The 18,262-nt window shown below is 39.2% G+C and overlaps 1 protein-coding gene across 2 annotated transcripts in view; it reads left to right on the top strand.

The window, feature by feature from the left end:
• The window catches only part of LOC150082000 (protein meiotic P26-like), a 263,546-nt gene that overhangs the window by 195,195 nt on the left and 50,089 nt on the right, over nucleotides 1-18,262 (top strand). For both annotated transcript variants that reach the window (XM_090379044.1, XM_090379043.1), the window contains exon 10: nucleotides 17,421-17,616. In XM_090379044.1, the coding sequence (XP_090235170.1) occupies nucleotides 17,421-17,616 (196 nt within the window). The remainder of the gene's footprint in view (nucleotides 1-17,420; nucleotides 17,617-18,262) is intronic.

Below are 18,262 nucleotides of genomic sequence, written 5' to 3'. Positions count from 1 at the left end.
ATACGTCAAAACTCTTTTTCCACTTTCTGCTAGCAACTGGTCTTCCTTCCGACTCTCAATTTTGTGTAACAAAAAAAGCACATCCTTCTAACTTTCTTGTTGTTTCTGTTGATTTTTTTGTTAGTATATGAGTGTTACCACATTTTGGGTTTATACGTTTCTCTTCCCATTCTATATTTAGCAAATCCATAACTACCTCTTCCCAAAAGCTTATTTTTATTTGTTTTCACATAGCACTCTTGTATACCATGTACGCATTGACAACTGATATTCTGAGTATATATTCTATCGCTAATTTCCAGTACCACTTTACTCCCTTTCTTAGTGTTGTGGCATACGAATCCATTTAATCCGACAGATCAATGCCTGCCTTTCTTATTATAAGCTAGAATAGGAAGTTTTTTTGTTTTTTTTTGCTTCTTTTTGTCTTCCTTTACTGGTGAAGGGTCCATTAACCATTTCTGGGGCATGCTTTGTTGTTAGTAGTCTCATATCTCGAGCATCTCGCAACTTTAGAACAATAATTCCATTTTTTTCCCTTCCTTGGCGATCATCTCCCTTTTATTTAGCTTTGAGTGCATGACTTCTTTGGGCATAAATTTTTTATTCGCTCGTAATGTACCAACAACATGAGTTTTTTTTACAAAGAAACAATAACACCAGATGGTAGCTAGTATAATAGTTGTCTACGTACAAGTTGCGACCTTCATTTAGAAGTCCTTGCAATAACTCTTCGCAGACCTTTGCAGCTAAACTTACAGATTTTATATAATTTTCAGCTTTACCTGAATAGATTTTGCTCGATCAGGTATATCCTTCAGTGGAACATAACTTGAACAGCTTGATTCCATACCTGTGCGCTTTATTTGGAATATACTGTTGGAATATCAGCCTGCCCCTCCAAGGAATGAGTCTTGTCAATGACGAAATCTTTGCCGGGGAAAAATATTTTCTGATATTTCAGCTGCAAAACATCTATCAGGTGTTGTATATTACTAAGACTGTCCCCTGGAATAGCGGTTTCATTATCTGAAAAGTGAATGAGGCGCAACAACAATTCAAATCTGTTGCGAGACAATTTTTATTACTAAATCATTTTTATAGATAAGTTTGGTTGACCAGTAAGATGCAATACTGCCCAATCTTACTAGTCCCATCCACATAAGAAGCCCAAAAAACTCATCTCATCAGCAGTTGTTGAAACCCACTTGTTTAACGACTCTGCCATGAAGCTCGGGTAGTCTGAATTTTCTGTTTGGCATATCCGTTGTTTCCATTACAGTAAGATTTATTACTTCATCATCAAGAATTAATGAAAACTCTTCAAGGTGAGTAATGTTTCTTGATACGTCTATTTGCAGTCCCAACTTGCCTGTAAAATCAAATCTTTCTTGGCATCCTTCGTATTCAGTCCATTCAATAGTGTCATTTGTTTCAGTCACTTCAATCTCAGGTTCTTTGGTATTTTCAAATTGCTCATCCGTGTTTTCTTCTTCCATCCAGTCTTGATGCACTTCTTCAATATTTTCTGGTATTTCAGTATCTCCTTCATTTGAAGAAATATCCCAGTCAGGATCTTTTACTGAATCATCAGATTTGAAATCTTTTTCATCTATAGAACTACTACTAAGATTTTCAGCAATTTCTCTTAGTTCCTCTTCTTTTAGTAAATTTCTTTTAACCATTGCTGTTTAGATTTTTTTTTTTTTTTTTCTTTGGTCCTTAGCTGGCGGCTGGAGGAGGCAGTTGGCCACGCAACCAGTATGCTGCTGTAGGTGCCGCAGGGTTTCGGACTTGCTCTGTGATGTTCTTCCATGCTTTATGATCCATGGCGTCAGTCCTGGCCTGATTAAGGTCGAGACGTCGGCTCTTCAGGTCATTTTCCCCTTGCTTGGTCCACGTTATCCTAGGCGCAGTGTGTTGAATGCTCCATTGGGTGGGTCGTTGTCTCCAAAGGAGTGTGGATGGTATTCTATTCGTGCCCATTCTACATACGTAGCCAAACCATCTAAGCCATCACTTCTGGATTTGGTCGGCTATGGTTGGTTGCTGTTGGCATCTGGCGCGGATGGTATCATTAGTGATGCGGTCACGAAGTGAGATGATCTGCTGCAGGCATCGCACTTGGAATACCTCAAGTTTGTTTAAATCTAGCTTGAGACAAATCCATGTTTCCGATCCGTAAAGGAGAATGGGCAGGATCAAAGTTCAGAAGAGTCCGATTTTAGTCTTTGAGGAAATGTTGGTCCTCTTCCACAGACACCATTTAAGCGAGGCAAACACAGTGGCCGCCTGTCCAATTCTGCTGTAGATTTCCACGGTGGATGCAACTTTCTTCTCCTGGACCAGCAACCCAAGGTATTTAAAGTCCTGCACTTGCTCGATCTGGACGCCTTCGAGATAGATGGTGGCTTGCGACCCATCTGTTGTCAGGGCCTTTGTCTTATCAGCATTGATCTTCAACCCGTATGGCCGGGCAATGCGGGCAATGTCATAGAGAATGTCCGTGGCTTCAGCGTCGTTTCCGGCAAAGATAGCACTATTGTCGGCAAACATCAAGTCAGTCACATAGTGATCCTTGCCATATTGTATGCCCTGTCCGTTGCTGAATACTTGCCTCATAATGGTGTCGACCACGATGTTGAAAAGCAACAGGGAGGCCATGTCCCCTTGGCGGACTCCAGTTTGGATGGTAAATCCCTCGGATAAATCATTCTGGATGCGCACCTGGCTTGTTAAACCGTTGTATGCAGTTTGGAGGAGTGTGATGACTTTTCGAGGTACATGTTTGACCTCTAGCAATTTCCATAAGGCGGGCCGGTGGACACAGTCGAAAGCAGACTTAAAGTCAATAAAAACAATGATGGTTCGCTGTCCACACCAGATCCTCTCCTCCATCAGCTGACGGATGGCAAAGATTTGATCACAGCGTCCTCACCCGGGTCTAAATCCCGCCTGTTCTTCTTGACTGGTTTGCTTGCGATGTTTTTGCAGCCTTGACTGAATGATCTTCATAAGGACCTTTCTGATGATGGAAAGGAGACTGATGCCACGGTAGTTCTTGCAATCCCGGTTATCACCTTTCTTGTGGATTGTCACGATAATGGCTTTCCCCCATGTTAGCGGAATTTGTTCAGTGCACCAGATGGTTTTGAGGAGTGAGTGTAGTCGGCGAAACAGTACATCTCCCCCGGCTTTGATCGCTTCTGTGGTGACTTGGTTCACTCCATGACCCTGCCATTCTTTAGGGATTGTATGGCTGCTTTCACTTCTTCTACTGTAGGCTCAACATCGACCATGGAGACCTCAGGGGGATCGATCGGTGGTGCGGAAGCTGGTAGTCCCTGAGGTGGGTCGTGATTATACAATGCTTTAAAGAATTCACTCCACCGTTGCAGGCGTTCGGACGGTGATTGCACGAAGGTCCCATCAGCGTTCTTGATGTTGTCACTAGTCAATTTGGTCTTTCCACTCAGACATTTGAGGGTGCGGTACTCTTGCTTGGATGCCGCCTCTTCAAGATCGTCTACCACTTGGTTCCAGTATGCTTCTCTCTCTCCGCTTTCATCTTCTGTCGGACTTCTCAGTTTAACTGCCGGTACCGTTTGAAGTCGGCCAATTTTGCCTGTTTCCGTTTGTCCACGAGGTCAAGGCACTCGTCTGATATTCATGGTTGCTTTCGATGTCGGGCAGGTGGGCATAGGGGCTTGTCACATTCCAGGATGGCATCAGAGATCTGCTTTTCTTCTTCCTTTATATCCTCGTATGCGGCCAGTGTGTCAAAGCGGTTGGATAGGGTGATCTGATATGCCTGCTTGTTGGCAGCATTCATTAGCTGCCTCCAGTCCAGCTTGGCTGACCGAGATGACCTTTTTGCATGTCATAGTTTGAGCTGCACCTTAGCCTGGATGAGGTAGTGATCAGATCCACAATCAGGTCCCCTCATGGCATGGACGTCCATGAGTGATGAGCGAAATCGGGCATTGATCGAAATGTAGTCCAGGATTGCTGAGTCCTTGCCAGATGGATTTTGCCATGTAAGTTGATGTTTTTGAGGGTGCTGGAAATGCTGTTTCCAATGATCAGGTTGTTAGATGCTGCAAAGGACAACAGACGTAGTCCGTTGTCGTTGATCTTCCCATGACCAAACTTGCCTGTTGTTGTTTCCCAACCAGATCTGTCCACGCCAATGTATGCGTTAAAGTCACCTGCGAGGATGATCACTTCTGTCTGTGGAATTGAATCCAGCGTATGTTGCAGCTGGTTGTAAAAATCATTCTTGGTCGGGTCCAGGCTAGTCTCAGTTGGTGCATAGGCAGAGATGATATGGGTCTTGATGGTGCCCTTGACAGTAAGGACTGCTGGGCGGGAACACAGCATCCCAAAGACAAGTAAGGCAACAAAATAGAATGCAGCAGAGCATTTATTATCTAGTGTGCACACAGGAATCGGTATTTAAAAGTGTCAGATTGTCAAGAAATGATTCAGTTATTCAACCTTGCACATCCATCTAAGGTGTAACCCATTAAAGTTGTCCACAAGGATGAAAGGGGGCAGTAAGATTATTAATTCTCATAGATTTTGAGAAGAATATTTAAGCATTAAAGAAGATAGTAGAATAACTATGCCTCCATGTGCAAAGAATATTTGTTTTCTTCATAAATTGTAGGAGCTACTTTTGAGGTTAAGTGTGCTTTGTAAACAAAAAAACCTATAAGACTGCTGTTGTATTAATTCCTGTATATCATCAGTGTAGTCACATAGTCCTCTGCAATTCCATTCTATTGTATATTGCATTATTTAGGTTTTAATGGGTGGGGGTTAGTCTGTTATTTGTTGGTAGGCTGTTTATGTCTATCAAGTCTAGAAAGTCTAGATGTACATTGTCAATGCCATCTTCGGAGTGTACAACGACAGACAAAAAAACTGCATCATCTTAAAAAAAGTAACATTTGTAGTGAAACATATAAGATATTGTTTGATTACAGTCAATTTGTTTGTCACAAAGCAAAAGTATTGCATCAGACAATAATTGCAAGGTATTGCATCAGCCGTTTCTATAAATACAGCGTTGGATGCTCATTAGTATCCTGTTTTGTAGAGGTGTGAGCATGACTCCGTACCATATGTTCATTTGACACCAAGAAAAAAAAAAGTGTAGCTCTTGCTCTGTCCCAAGGAGGGCTTTCTATGTGTGCTATCGCCCATAAAATAGGCTGCCGCCAGTCAACAGTATCCCATGTGCTGAAATTAAAGCCTGAAACCAGTGATGTCAAGATAAGACTTGGTTGTTGTTGTTATTTGGTTTTTTGGAGCATTAGCAACTAAGGCCATATTGCTCCGAGGATATGCGGTGGTCATTCCCTGACCTTTCCGCATCCTCCGTATTTGGTGGTGACGGGCTCGAACCCTGGTCTAATCAAGAAGCGTGTGCTACGCACTGCTGCTGCTGCTGCTGCTCCTTCCCACCTGGCTGCGCCGATAAGACTTGGATCAAGCTGTAAGATAGTGACTATGCCTTTCCAATATTTGAAACGGTTATGCCTTCGTAATCTCCATGCTAGTGCTCGCGATCTAAAACTGGGCTTTGAGATGGTCTCTGGTGTTGAAACAAGTGTGCGAACTAACCAAAGGCTGCTTTTGGAATGTAGTCTGCATGCCTGTCGTCCCAAGAAGAAGCCTTTGTTGACCCAACAAATGAGGAAGAAGCGACTTGCTTGGGGTAAAACGCATGTTTCATTGACAAAAGAGCAATGGGACACCATCTTTTGTGACAAATCAAAATTCAGCCTGGTGGCTCGGGTGAGAAGCTATATGTCAGAAGACAGAAATTGGAGGCATACCATCCTGATTGCATAACATAGACTGTAAAGTTCCCCACCAGTCAGATGGTCTAAGGGATGCATAACAAGCAAAGGGGTGGGGTGAATTAAGTTTATTAATGGAATGGTAAATGCAGAAACCTACACTGCTATCTTGGAGGCCCCGAGTGCCAAGCGATCTTTCTAGTTTGATTTTCTGGCGATTTTCCTAGGGTGAGTACTAGTGCTTAGATAATCCCTCCACCGCTCGCAATGGTACTGCTTCCCTCGCTGAGCAATGTCACTGCTTCACCGCTAGCAGCGTTACTGCTAACCCCGCTTGCAACGTCACTGCTATCGATAGCAGCGTACTGCTCTCCTCTTCTGTTGATCGCTTGGTCACTGGTTGGCACCGCTCCTGCCTCCACGTGGCGGGGCCGGTAATCTGGGAGAAGGAATTCTCTCTTCCAGGGCTAAAAGGAGCAACGATGGATTGCAATTAATATCCATCTCTGGAGCTCACAGGTGGCAAAGTTGTTAACTCTGTCTCAGAACATGAGTCCAATCGTCCGAAGAGACTTCGGATGGAAAAACAGATTTCAGATGTGCCAGCATTTCTTATAATGCACTCATTGTCCGCACAACCTGTCAGCAAGCTATCGACTTTTCTGATAGAGAAATGTTTAGAATCGGTTGTTGGATCCCCCAAAATGGTGAAGCGTCTCCAATCAGGAGACCTTTTAATTGAAACTTCAAAAACATCTCATTCAGAAAAATTGTTAAATTTAACAACATTCAACAATATTCCAGTGTTGGTTATGCCCCATAACACCCTGAACACGTCTAAAGGCGTTATCAGTGAATGGGACCTATTAACTGTTTCTGAAGAAGAAATAGTACAAGAGCTTAGCGAACAAAAGGTAACACATGCACGGAGAATAATGACCAAAAAAGATGGCAACCTACTACCAACTAGGTCCATTATTTTGACGTTCAGCACTCCAAATCTTCCATCTTCTGTCAAAGCAGGTTATTTAAACTGCAAGATTTGACCTTACATCCCGAATCCCATTCGCTGTTTTAAGTGCCAGAAGTACGGCCATGAACAGACTGCATGCAGAGGCGATGCTGTGTGTCCTATTTGTGCCTCTAAGGAGCATTCCCAAGAAGAGTGTACAGCTTCCTCTCCTACTTGCCCAAACTGTCAAGGAAGCCATCCTGCATTTTCTAAAGCATATGACCTCTGTAAAACAGGAAAAAAAATCCAGAAATATAAAGTGGAGCAATAAAGTCACATATCCTGAAGCAAGAACGCAAGTGCTGTTAACCATGCCTAGCAGATCATATGCATCAGTAACCAGAAGTAGCTGCTCATTTGCAACACAAACAGATGTCTCCATAGAACCAAGCAGTTCTTTTCCACCTGGGCCAAAACTGCACTAACATCCAAAAAGAAACTTACAGTGAACGAGACCAGCAATACACCAATTAGTATCCCAACTGATGCTATCCCATCATTGCCTGAAACAGCAAAATCAGCAAATGTTGAAGACCAGGAAAAAGTGAAACAATCCAATAGGAAAATGGAAATTGATATTCAACCAGAGGATGAAGAATCAGTTTTAGAATTATATGCTAATGATACCATAGAAACAGGACGCCCAACCTTTTCATGAAAAATCAAAACAAAGCAGACTGAAGCCTTCTCAGAAAAAACAGTCAGATCAATCTTATTCAATCAAATCCAAACAATGAACAAATTCATACAGTGGAACTGTAGAGGATTACGCAATAATTTTGATGACCTGAGTGATTTACTTTTTCAAACAAATGCAGTAGGTGTATGCTTACAGGAAACATTTCTATCACCAAAAGTCTCTCTCAGATTCAAAAATTACACCATGTTTAGACGAGACAGATTCTGATGGTCCTGCCCGTGGAGGGGTAGCTGTTCTTGTAAAATCTACTATACCGTCAAAACATATCCAGCTACAAACCTCCTTAGAAGTTGTAGCAGTTCGGATGGCAATGGGAGTATCATTAACGCTTGCATCCATTTATATCTCGCCCAATTATCCTTGCTCCCAGACTGAACTTGACAATCTAATCGCACAACTGCCGCCTCCTGTCTACTTATTCGGTGATTTCAACGGCCACCATCCATTGTGGGGATCTTCCACCATGGATAGGAGAGGCCAAATAATTGAAACATTCCTGGATAACCATAACCTGACTGCTGAATTCTGGCTCTCCAACTTATATACAACTACCTACAGGTACTACCTCAGCCAAAGACTTATCCATCTGTTCAGAATCTCTTTTTGCAAGCATGGGATGGTTAGTGCTGAACGATCCATTCCACGGTGACCATTTTCCTATTATCAGTTCAATTGAATCCCAGGTCGTGTCATGTCCTAAAGGCCGTACTTCTTGGAATTTTTATAAAGCAGACTGGGTAAACTACTCAACTTGTGTCCTACTCGACACTCAATATGTTCAACATCAACATATTGATGGCGTAACTGACCACATTACCAGCCAAATCTTATCTGCAGCAGAAATTTCCATCCCAAAATCAGACCAGTGCAAGTGTGTACACAAAAACCAGTGGTGGAATGCAGATTGCTCTAAAGCGAAAGTAGAAAAAACCGTGCTTGGAACCAGTTCTGCAAATGCCCAACTACTACCAATCTAATTTTATACAAAAAACTCAGAGCAAAAGCAAGGCAAATTAGGAAGAAAGCAAAATGTGACTCCTGGATCAACTTCGCATCAGTTATTAACAAAAATACTGACACTCGAATTATATGGAAAAAAATACAAGCTCTGAATGGAAAATTTCCTCCGCAGCAATCTCCGATAATACAATGGAATGGGCAGGACCTATCCTCTTCTACTGTCATTGCAAATGCTCTAACAGAATATTTCTATAACATTTCCGCCTCCTCTTCTTATGTCGCCTCCTTTCAACGCATTAAAACTGTTGAGGAACGTCATAAATTTAATTTTTCAAATAGACTCTCACTTCTGTATAACCAACCCTTTTCTCTAGCTGAACTCAAAGAATCCTTAAGCAAATCTCCAAATAGTGCAGCAGGACCAGACGGCATTCACTACAGTATGCTGAAGCATCTATGCGAAGCCGATCTCTACATACTATTACACTTTTATAACCGGATCTTCGCAGAAAATACATGTCCTCTCTCATGGCATCATTCCTATGTTTGTGCTATTCTAAAACCAGGTAAAGATCCTTCCATAGTTGAAAATTACAGACCAATATCATTGACAAGCTGTTTGGTCAAAATCTTTGAAAGGATGGTGCATAAAAGGCTCATCTGGGTTCTAGACTTCCAAAACGTTCTTTCCGATCACCAATATGGCTTTCGTAAAAACAGATCTACCCTAGATTTACTACTCAAAATTGAATCTAACATATGTAACGCTTTTGTCGTGAGACAACATCTAGTGATGGTGAACCTAGATATTCAGAAAGCATTTGATACCACTTGGCGTCGTGGTATTATTAAAGATATACATCAGTTGGGGCTGAGAGGCTACCTTCCACAATTCATCCAGAACTTTTTAAGGTTACACACCTTTCAAGTCCGATATCAAAACGTGCTATCAACAACTCACATTCAAGAAGAGGGTGTTCCACAGGGTTCCATACTGAGTGCTACCCTATTTGCAATTCAAGTCAACAACATATTGGAAGAACTTCCAAAAACCATCCAAATATACATGTATGCAGATGACCTCACCATATCCTGCCAGTCACAAAGTATGAATACTGTTGAAAGACAGTTACAAATTGCTCTCGCCAGAATAGAATCGTGGACCTTGCGTAATGGATACCGCCTAGCTGAGCAGAAATCCACCACTACTCATTTTTGCAAATTACGCTCACTACATCCCGATCCTGAGCTAAAGATCGATGACATTTCAATTCCTCTTGTTCACACTGTCCGTGTTCTTGTTCTCGTACTGGATAAGAAACTGAACTTTAAAGCACATGTGGCTTATCTTAGAACTATCTGTTTGAAAAAGTTGAATATTCTCCGGTGTGTGTCATCTATGTCATGGGGTGCTGATCGACATACCCTGATCCATCTTTATCAAGCTCTCATCAGGTCCCGCTTAGACTATGGCTCTCCAGTGTATGACTCTGCGAGAAGAACTACTTTAGAGCGATTGAATACGATCCAGCACAGTGCGCTGAGAGTTTCTCTAGGGGCTCTCAGAACCTCCCCAGTTCAGAGCCTTTATATCGAAGCTCATGAACTACCTTTACATCTTCAGAGGAAAACATTACTTTTGATGTATGCCGCAAAAATTCGCAGTCTTCCCTCCCACCCTAGTTGGAAATATCTGTATAATACCGCATGGGAGTCATTTTATAACAGTAAGCCAAATGAAAACCGACCTGCTGCACTTAGACTTAAAGAACTCACTCAAGCATGGAATATAGACATCAGCAATATATTTCAGGACATGACACCTCCTGATCCACCTTGGACAAATATTTCTGTTAATTACGACGATTATTTTCAACAGTGGGGTAAGAGCACCTTGTCGCCCTCCAATATCGCACAATTACATGAAACTCACTCTTCTAACTCAGAGGCCTGTAAAATCTATACAGATGGATCAAAAACTGAGACCCAAGTAGGTACTGCAGCAGTCTTCCCTTCATTCACCATTTCTGTTTCATTACCAACAGAATGCAGTATCTTTACTGCTGAGCTTTATGCTATTAATTTAGCTCTTGATCGGATAACTGAATTTTTGCCATAAATACTAATACCTGCCATAAAAGTCTCTGCCATAAATACTAATACCAACTCCTCTCACCCTGTAATAAAACAAATTCATTCTCAGACATCAATAAATTTAATGCAGATTCTGGGAGATGATCCTAATAAAAAAGAACTATTTACTTTCCTAAACCCGATAGGAATATATAATAAAATATAGTTATTTCATATTCACCATTAGAAAGACACAATATGGCCCAAGTAGCCTATGTGTCGTTAAACCCAACAACAACAACAGCTATCTTGGAGAAGTGCCTGAAACCCTTTATTAGGGTCACCACACAGAATCCAAAACTGCATTTTTAAACAGGACTCAGCACCTTGCCACACAGCAAAATTGGTAAGTTTTATGCTATTTAGATTTAATGATGAGTTTGTCTTCTTGTCTCGCAAGACTTAAGACATACTTTTTTTTTTTTTTTTTTCTCTCCCTTAAGGTGCAGTCATACCTCAGAAATGCTGGCATTACAGTGTTGGACTGTCCTGGCAACAGTCCACCTTTGAACCCTATTGAAAATTGCTAGTATATAATGTCGTCTAAAATTGCCCAGAAGCCAACAAGTAAGATTCAGCTGCAGGAGAGCATTGTAAGGGTGCCACGAAATTGGGCAACCACATGTCTAGAAGTTGATTAACTCTATGCCAGACCATTACAAGGCTGTAATTGCAGCTCAAGGAGGAACAACAAAATATTGAGGACTTATTTTGCTGATTTACAGTACATAATACTATTACGTTAATTTTGTCATTTCAGTTTGTACACGTAAATGCAATAAAATGTATGTTTGGTTGCATTATTTCTATTTGCATGATTTCTTGTATTTCCATTAATTACACATTTTACCCTTTGGGAAGATATTTATGGCAGTTAGGTATATCAGGTGGAGTCTTTTTATTGGATTTCATTCACAAAGATATAAATCCCATCTAACAAATGCATTTCGAACATTACTGCAACCCACAATGCAGCGCAAAACACATTATTTACAAAATTCATAAGTGATACAGTTTTTTTGTTCGCCAATGTATTTATAATGTTGGTTCATTGGGGTTGAGGCTAGCATCTGTCTCCTTGAAAAAACCAAAGCAATGTTAAGTGCGTCTGCAATCAGTGTTGCTAGTTATATTTATTAGACTCAGCATTTTGAACCTGCAAAAGTGGTCCAGGCTTATTCTGTTATTGATATAATTGGAGGATAAGTTACGGTTATCCGTAACTTTTTTTAGGTTTAGGTTGTTTATGTTGTTGGTCATTTTCCTTAAACAACCTAAACTTAGTTTAGGTTGTTTATGTTGTTGGTCATTTTCCTTTCATGACTGCACCATAGGTCTATTTTTGATGAATTTTGTAAACTTCTTGGTAAGTCACTATGATCTGTTTAGTATTTTTTTCCCCGTCTTTTTCAGATTTCGCAAGTCTTAAGTTGTGCAGGGTGATTGCCCCTGCAGTTTGGATATAGTGATGTTTGTGCATATTTGTTAGATCCACAATTTGCCCAAATTGAAATGCTGTTTTTGTGTACCAAAATTCTATATAACAAATCTAGTCTGGTGTTACAGCGCCAGATTGGATTTGGTATGAAAGGACATGCATAATTTGGTTGAAGTGGCCAGCTTTAATTTTGAATAGATTTGGCAAATTACTTAGGAAGATGTTGTGAAAGGAGATGAACACACCTTTTCTTTTAATCATTATTCTTTTTCAAGTTTATAACCTTCTGATCTTCATAGTTTTGAAAGTATTTCTTGCTCTGGAACATTTATCAGGCTCCATCCTGATCTTATGCTCTTAGAGGTGTTTCATATGGTGTTCCACCAAATGGAGCAATGGTAATTTGAATTTCTTTGAGCAAATCTTCAGATGTAAATGTTTTTTACCATTTTAGGTGACAGTGTATTCACTGAGTAGGCAGAAATTTTTGGACAGTCTTTCTGCCATTTAGCTTGAGAGGTGTCATAATTGGTGATGAATTGCTTAATTCATTGTGTTTGATGTCCTGGATACCAAACAATTTCTCTTTAAAAAAATTATATAGTTCTTGATTTCTGACGATCTTTAAATTTGTTTTGTTACAAATAGCTCTTTTTCCTAAAAGCTCCTAAGGGAAATGCTTGAAAAGGAATGTCATCCTTTCTTTTTGCTTTTATATACCATACTTATCTTCTTTCCAAGGACAAACAGAAAAATTTTTTAAAATTCAAATTATTATTTTAATGGCATTGGAACAGATGCTCATATCCACATGATATATTTTGTCTGTATAAGTGTGTATTCGTGGGCTAATTTGCTTATTGTGTGTTCTGACTGACCTAGAATAATTCACAGGGTAAAAACCCTACACTCACTCTCTGCCTGAGATCAGCCACTACAGTCTCAATTTGAAAATGGCTTTAGAAATTCCTTTTGTTATGAACAGGAATTTAACACAAACCTCTCCGTACGAGGAGCAGATGGTAATTTATCTGATAATTAATCATGGTTATAAATGATACTGAATTAGGAACCATAAATTGAAGTTATAAGAGAAGTTTTAGGCTGGATAAACTAGAAAATTTTTTAAGAAGTTTTATTTTAGCCACGGGGTTGTTAATTACTGGAATAAGTTATTTCTATGGGTAACTGAGGTTGACATCCTGGGGAAATTCAAAGATCAGCTGGATCAGCACCTAGGCAAGGAGTGAAACATTTTTTTTGCCTGGCTTTCTTCTACCATATTGTCCAATACTAATACTATTATTTAATTTACTAAATCCTTTCAAAGCTGTAAATATCACATAGATGCCTTATCCAAAGACTTTGAAACCCATGAAATAAAAGCTCTCCCCCCTCTTTCTGTACAGGAATGTACCTTTATATCAATATGAAGTTAAGAACAACAAGATATTAACTTTGTTGCTTTTCTCTGAACTTCTCTAGCAGATCTACATCCTTCCAGATATTGGGAGGTGGGGTGTCCAAACCTGTTTATAATCAAGATGTGATTTAAACATAGTATAAATATGGTATAATATTATCTATTTCTACCTACTAACAAACTTCAGTATGTAGATAAAAACACTGTGTGCTGGGTAGCAGTCTGTCTACACTGTTGAGAGAACTTATATTGGTTGTTGTTGTTATGTAGGTTTCACGACAAAAGGGCAACTATGGCCAATATGTGTCTGCCAGAGTCGCTGTTTTCATTTGAATGATTTATGGATATATCAAAGTGTATTTATTATTTCAAGATCTTTAATATACATAAAGAGCTTATTTAGGTTCGCTTTGTCACCAGAGAGAGTCAGAGGAGCTTGCAAATTTGCTAATGATCAAAAGGAGATGGTACGAATGGCTGAATAGGATGGACAATCAATCGGGATGTGCCTTACTGTAAGTTGTATCTGAAAGAGAGCAGAGCGGGGAACTTATATTGGATTACACCATTTCTCAAAGTCTTTTCATTCTGAACCTTAAGTTTGTTGCTTCCTGTGTAATAGATAATTTGGAATCACTATTACTCAAATATAGAACCTTATATTTCTCAGTAATATGCTCATCTGCAATTTTTGAGATTTATTTTTAAAAAAATGTCCAGGTTGTCACAGGGTTTTTATGTACCTCACAATTTAGGTCATATTATTTCTTATCTGTACACATGCATACATTCATACATAATTTGCATGAACACATACTTGTGCAGGGCTGATTTGCTTGGGGATATAAACCTGGAATAACATACAGAAGGAATACTACTCCCTTCATCTGAGATCAGCTAACTACAACCATGATTAAAGAGGCCTTTAGAAATATTGGGATTTGAACCCAGACCTCTTCAAATGAGTGATAGAGTGATGAAACTACTATACTGTTTTGGAAGACATTTGTCTTCAACATTTAAAATATACCGTATTACCCCATGTATAAGACGCATCTTTTTTCGAAAATTTTGGGGTATAAAAACTGGGTGTGCCTTATACAGTGGTTGTAGATTTTTTTTTTTTTTTTTTTTTACTTGCATTTCCTGCTTTTTCGCGCTTGTTGTCTTTGCGCTCATTGTTTCGCACTTGTTACCGGTATATTAGGCTACATTTTGCCACGTTCTGCCCAGAAATGGCTCAGAAAAGATTTTCGTACAGTGCTGAATTCAAGTTAAAAGTGATCCAGTTTGCAAAAGGGAATGGAAATCGTGCTGCTGAACGTAAGTTTGGTCCTCCTCCAACTGAGAAAACAATCCGAGACTGGCTATGGGAAGAAGAAACCCTACTGAAAACGCCACGGCAGAAGAAGGCCATGAGAGGCAAGTCGGCAAAATGGCCTGATTTAGAGAGAGAATTGAAGATATGGATTGAGGAGCAAAGGGCAATTGGAATTCCTGTGTCCACAAAGATGGTTCAGCATGAGGCAAGAAGAATTGCTGATGAAAAAGAAGTTACTGATTTCAAAGGAGGACACAATTGGTGCTTCAGGTTCATGAAACGGAATGGACTAAGCATGCGTACACGCACCAGACTTGCCCAAAAGATGCCTGAAAGCTGTGAGCAGAAGGCCTTGAATTTCATTGTTTTGTCATTCAATGTCGGAAGACACACCAGTTTGAGTTTGGACAGATTGCAAATACGGACGAAGTCCCCCTTCAATTTGATGTCCCAAATAATAGAACTGTTAATAAGAAGGGGGTGAAAACTGTAACTGTGAAGACAAGTGGATATGAAAAGAGCCATTATACAGTTGTTCTAGCTTGTTGTGCCGATGGAACCAAGCTGCCTCCTATGCTGATTTTCAAATGCAAAACAATGCCAAAAGAAGACATTCCTCGAGGAGTGATTGTCCATGTTCATGACAAGGGTTGGATGGATCAGGATGGGATGAAGATCTGGTTTGAGAAAGTTTGGAGCAGGAGACCAGGTGGGCTCTTACGCAAACCTGCCCTATTGGTGCTTGATCAGTTCAGGGCACACATAACAAAAAATACAAAGAAGAAGGAAGAAGAAGAAAATACAAAGAAGGCAAGTTTTGTTTTTTGCTGCAGAGCAAAAAACAAAACTTGCCGTCATACCTGGAGGCTTGACATCCCAGCTCCAACCACTTGATGTCAGCATTAACAAACCCTTCAAAGCTGCCATGAGAGACGAATGGAACCAATGGATGAAGTCTTCTGGGGACAATTTGACACCAGCAGGAAGAGTGAAGAAACCAGCTATAAGAGAAGTTTGTACCTGGGTGAAAAGATCCTGGGATAATATCAAGATTGAGATCGTTGTCAAGTCATTTAAGAAGTGTGGCATTTCAAATGCCACATATGGAACTGAGGACGAGGCAATATATGAAGACAGTGATTCGTCATCAGACACAGATGAGGACAAGCTAATGGATGGGAGTTTTGACAGTGATGAGTTGTATGAATTTTATGATGAATAAAACTTGTTCTCAATAACTTTATGTAATACATTTTTTTTTTTTTTTTCAAATTTCGGGCCCCAAAATTAAGGTGCGTCTTATACATGGGGAAATATGGTACCTTGATTACTATCATTTATCACTCTCCCAAACATTTTTGTATCATCAGCAAATTTTTACATTAAGATATGTAAAAGTCTATAATATTATGCCTTCAAGATCATCATTAATAAATATCAGAAATTACAAGGGATCTTGTGAAACCTCTCTTTGTGTCTCAGTCCACTCAAACAATAGCTAATTATAAACAACCTTTTATCTACCACTGTACTTTCTTACTGATAACATACTTTACCAATTTACACAAAAGGCATTCGTGTAGAATGGTATAAAAAGCCTTACTAAAGTTTAAATATACTATTTAAAACTTATTATTTCTATCCAGTTTTTTATGCAACAGCATCATAATAGCTTATCAGATTTGTTAGACATTTCTCTTTAATAAACTCGTGCATTGTTTCTTCTGTAAAATCATTTCTTTCAAGGTGACCTTTCTGTATATTCTGTGGATTCATTTTTTTCCCTACCAGAAAGGTTAAATTTATAGATTATTTACCCTTGAACCAGCTTTGCAAATTGGAGAGATGTTTGCATATCTCTGATTGGCTAGAATATCTTGGTCTCACTCATGCTGTAATTGATATGGGTTTTGCAGTCTGTTTTGCTGCTTCTTTTGCCATTACTAAGTAAATCCTGTAAACTCTTTGTGCCTTTTCCTTTGATGTCCAGTGATGATATTTATTGTAAAATTTGGAATTAAATTTAGAAAGCTTTACCACATTTACGTCATTGAAAGATATGCCCCCCCCCCACATCTCCAGCAAAATTGTAAACTTTGTTTTTTTCAATATTTTGCTACAGATCTCATCATTGTATGTCATTTGTTTCACAAAATTACAATTTAAGATGCAGTTACATTTTAAAATACCAAACTACATTCTTGTTGGTTTTATATAATATAAGCAATGTGTTTGACAAATAGTATGTGATCAAACAATATGTGATGAATAATATAGGACAGATGTTTAACAAATGCAGAATATTAATGGAAAATTATGAAGAATGTGGTACATTTTCTATGATGAATTGTTAAATTTTCTAGAAAAATTATTTTAATTAAGCTTCTTAAGCATCTAAAAACATTATTAAAAAACAATATTCATTTCTGTTTCTAGGTAGTTGATTGATAGATTGGATACCATTATTATATGCCATCTAATGATTAGCACACGCAAGCCTAATTTTGAGTAGTAAAGATTACTTATACTGTTAAAGTGTCTAAAATTGTACATAATAGTATTCTTATAGGCATTTTGTTTAATGTTAGTAATCTATGTTTTTTTTTTTATTTTTTTATAATTTTAGATGTAAGTTTGGACAGCTTGGAGCTGGTCGAAGTCAGTTTAATTCTCCTCATGGCTTTTGTCTTGGTGTAGAAGAGGAAATTATAGTTGCTGATACAAATAACCATCGTATTCAAGTATTCGATAAAACTGGAGAATTTAGATACCAATTTGGGATACCTGGGAGAGAAGAAGGTCAGCTATGGCATCCAAGAAAGGCAAGTCTGTTCTGAAAACTGTTGCACATTTGTTGCATGAGAGTTCATTTTTAATGGTGCTTAAGGTGAATCCTGCTTAATGCACAAAATATAATCTATTGATTACCCCTTCTTTCTAGGTTTAATCTGAGTTTAATCTCATTCATGATAGAATCTGTAGCAAGGTGGAAGAGAATGCATGCTCATTTACAAACAGAAAAAAGTCAAAGTTATGCAAAATAGGTCCATGTTGTTGGTGGCAATGTCAGGCAAAGATTACAGTGGGGCAGTTTGAAAAGTTTGTGGCATAATGTTAAAAATTTCTGTATTTCAAATAGTAACCTGCCTAGTTTCAGGCAGTTTCAGTAACACCTTTTTTTAATTACAGGTCCTGAAGTCAACAAAATTATGGGAATGAAATATGGGCAACATGAGCCACTGCACAATCATCCAAAATATTTGGGGGGAAAAGGATTAATGCCAAAAGCAATTCATGAGAATATGGTTACAACATTGGGGAGGATGTCCCTTCCTATTCTTCCTATACTTGGCTTTGAAGGGAAAGAAGAGCTGTGTAATAGTTCGGTACATTGTCAGTGTCTTGGGCATTTCATCTGAACATGTGTACCAAATAATAATAGAGGTTCTCACTATGATAAAGGTGTCA

This window comes from Mastigoproctus giganteus, chromosome 8 (assembly GCF_048544385.1).
Source record: "Mastigoproctus giganteus isolate SK-2022 chromosome 8, ASM4854438v1, whole genome shotgun sequence".
NCBI classification, from domain to species: Eukaryota; Metazoa; Arthropoda; class Arachnida; order Uropygi; family Thelyphonidae; genus Mastigoproctus; species Mastigoproctus giganteus.
Note: the sequence above shows the minus strand (reverse complement) of the source record. Positions and strands in the feature narration are given on the sequence as shown.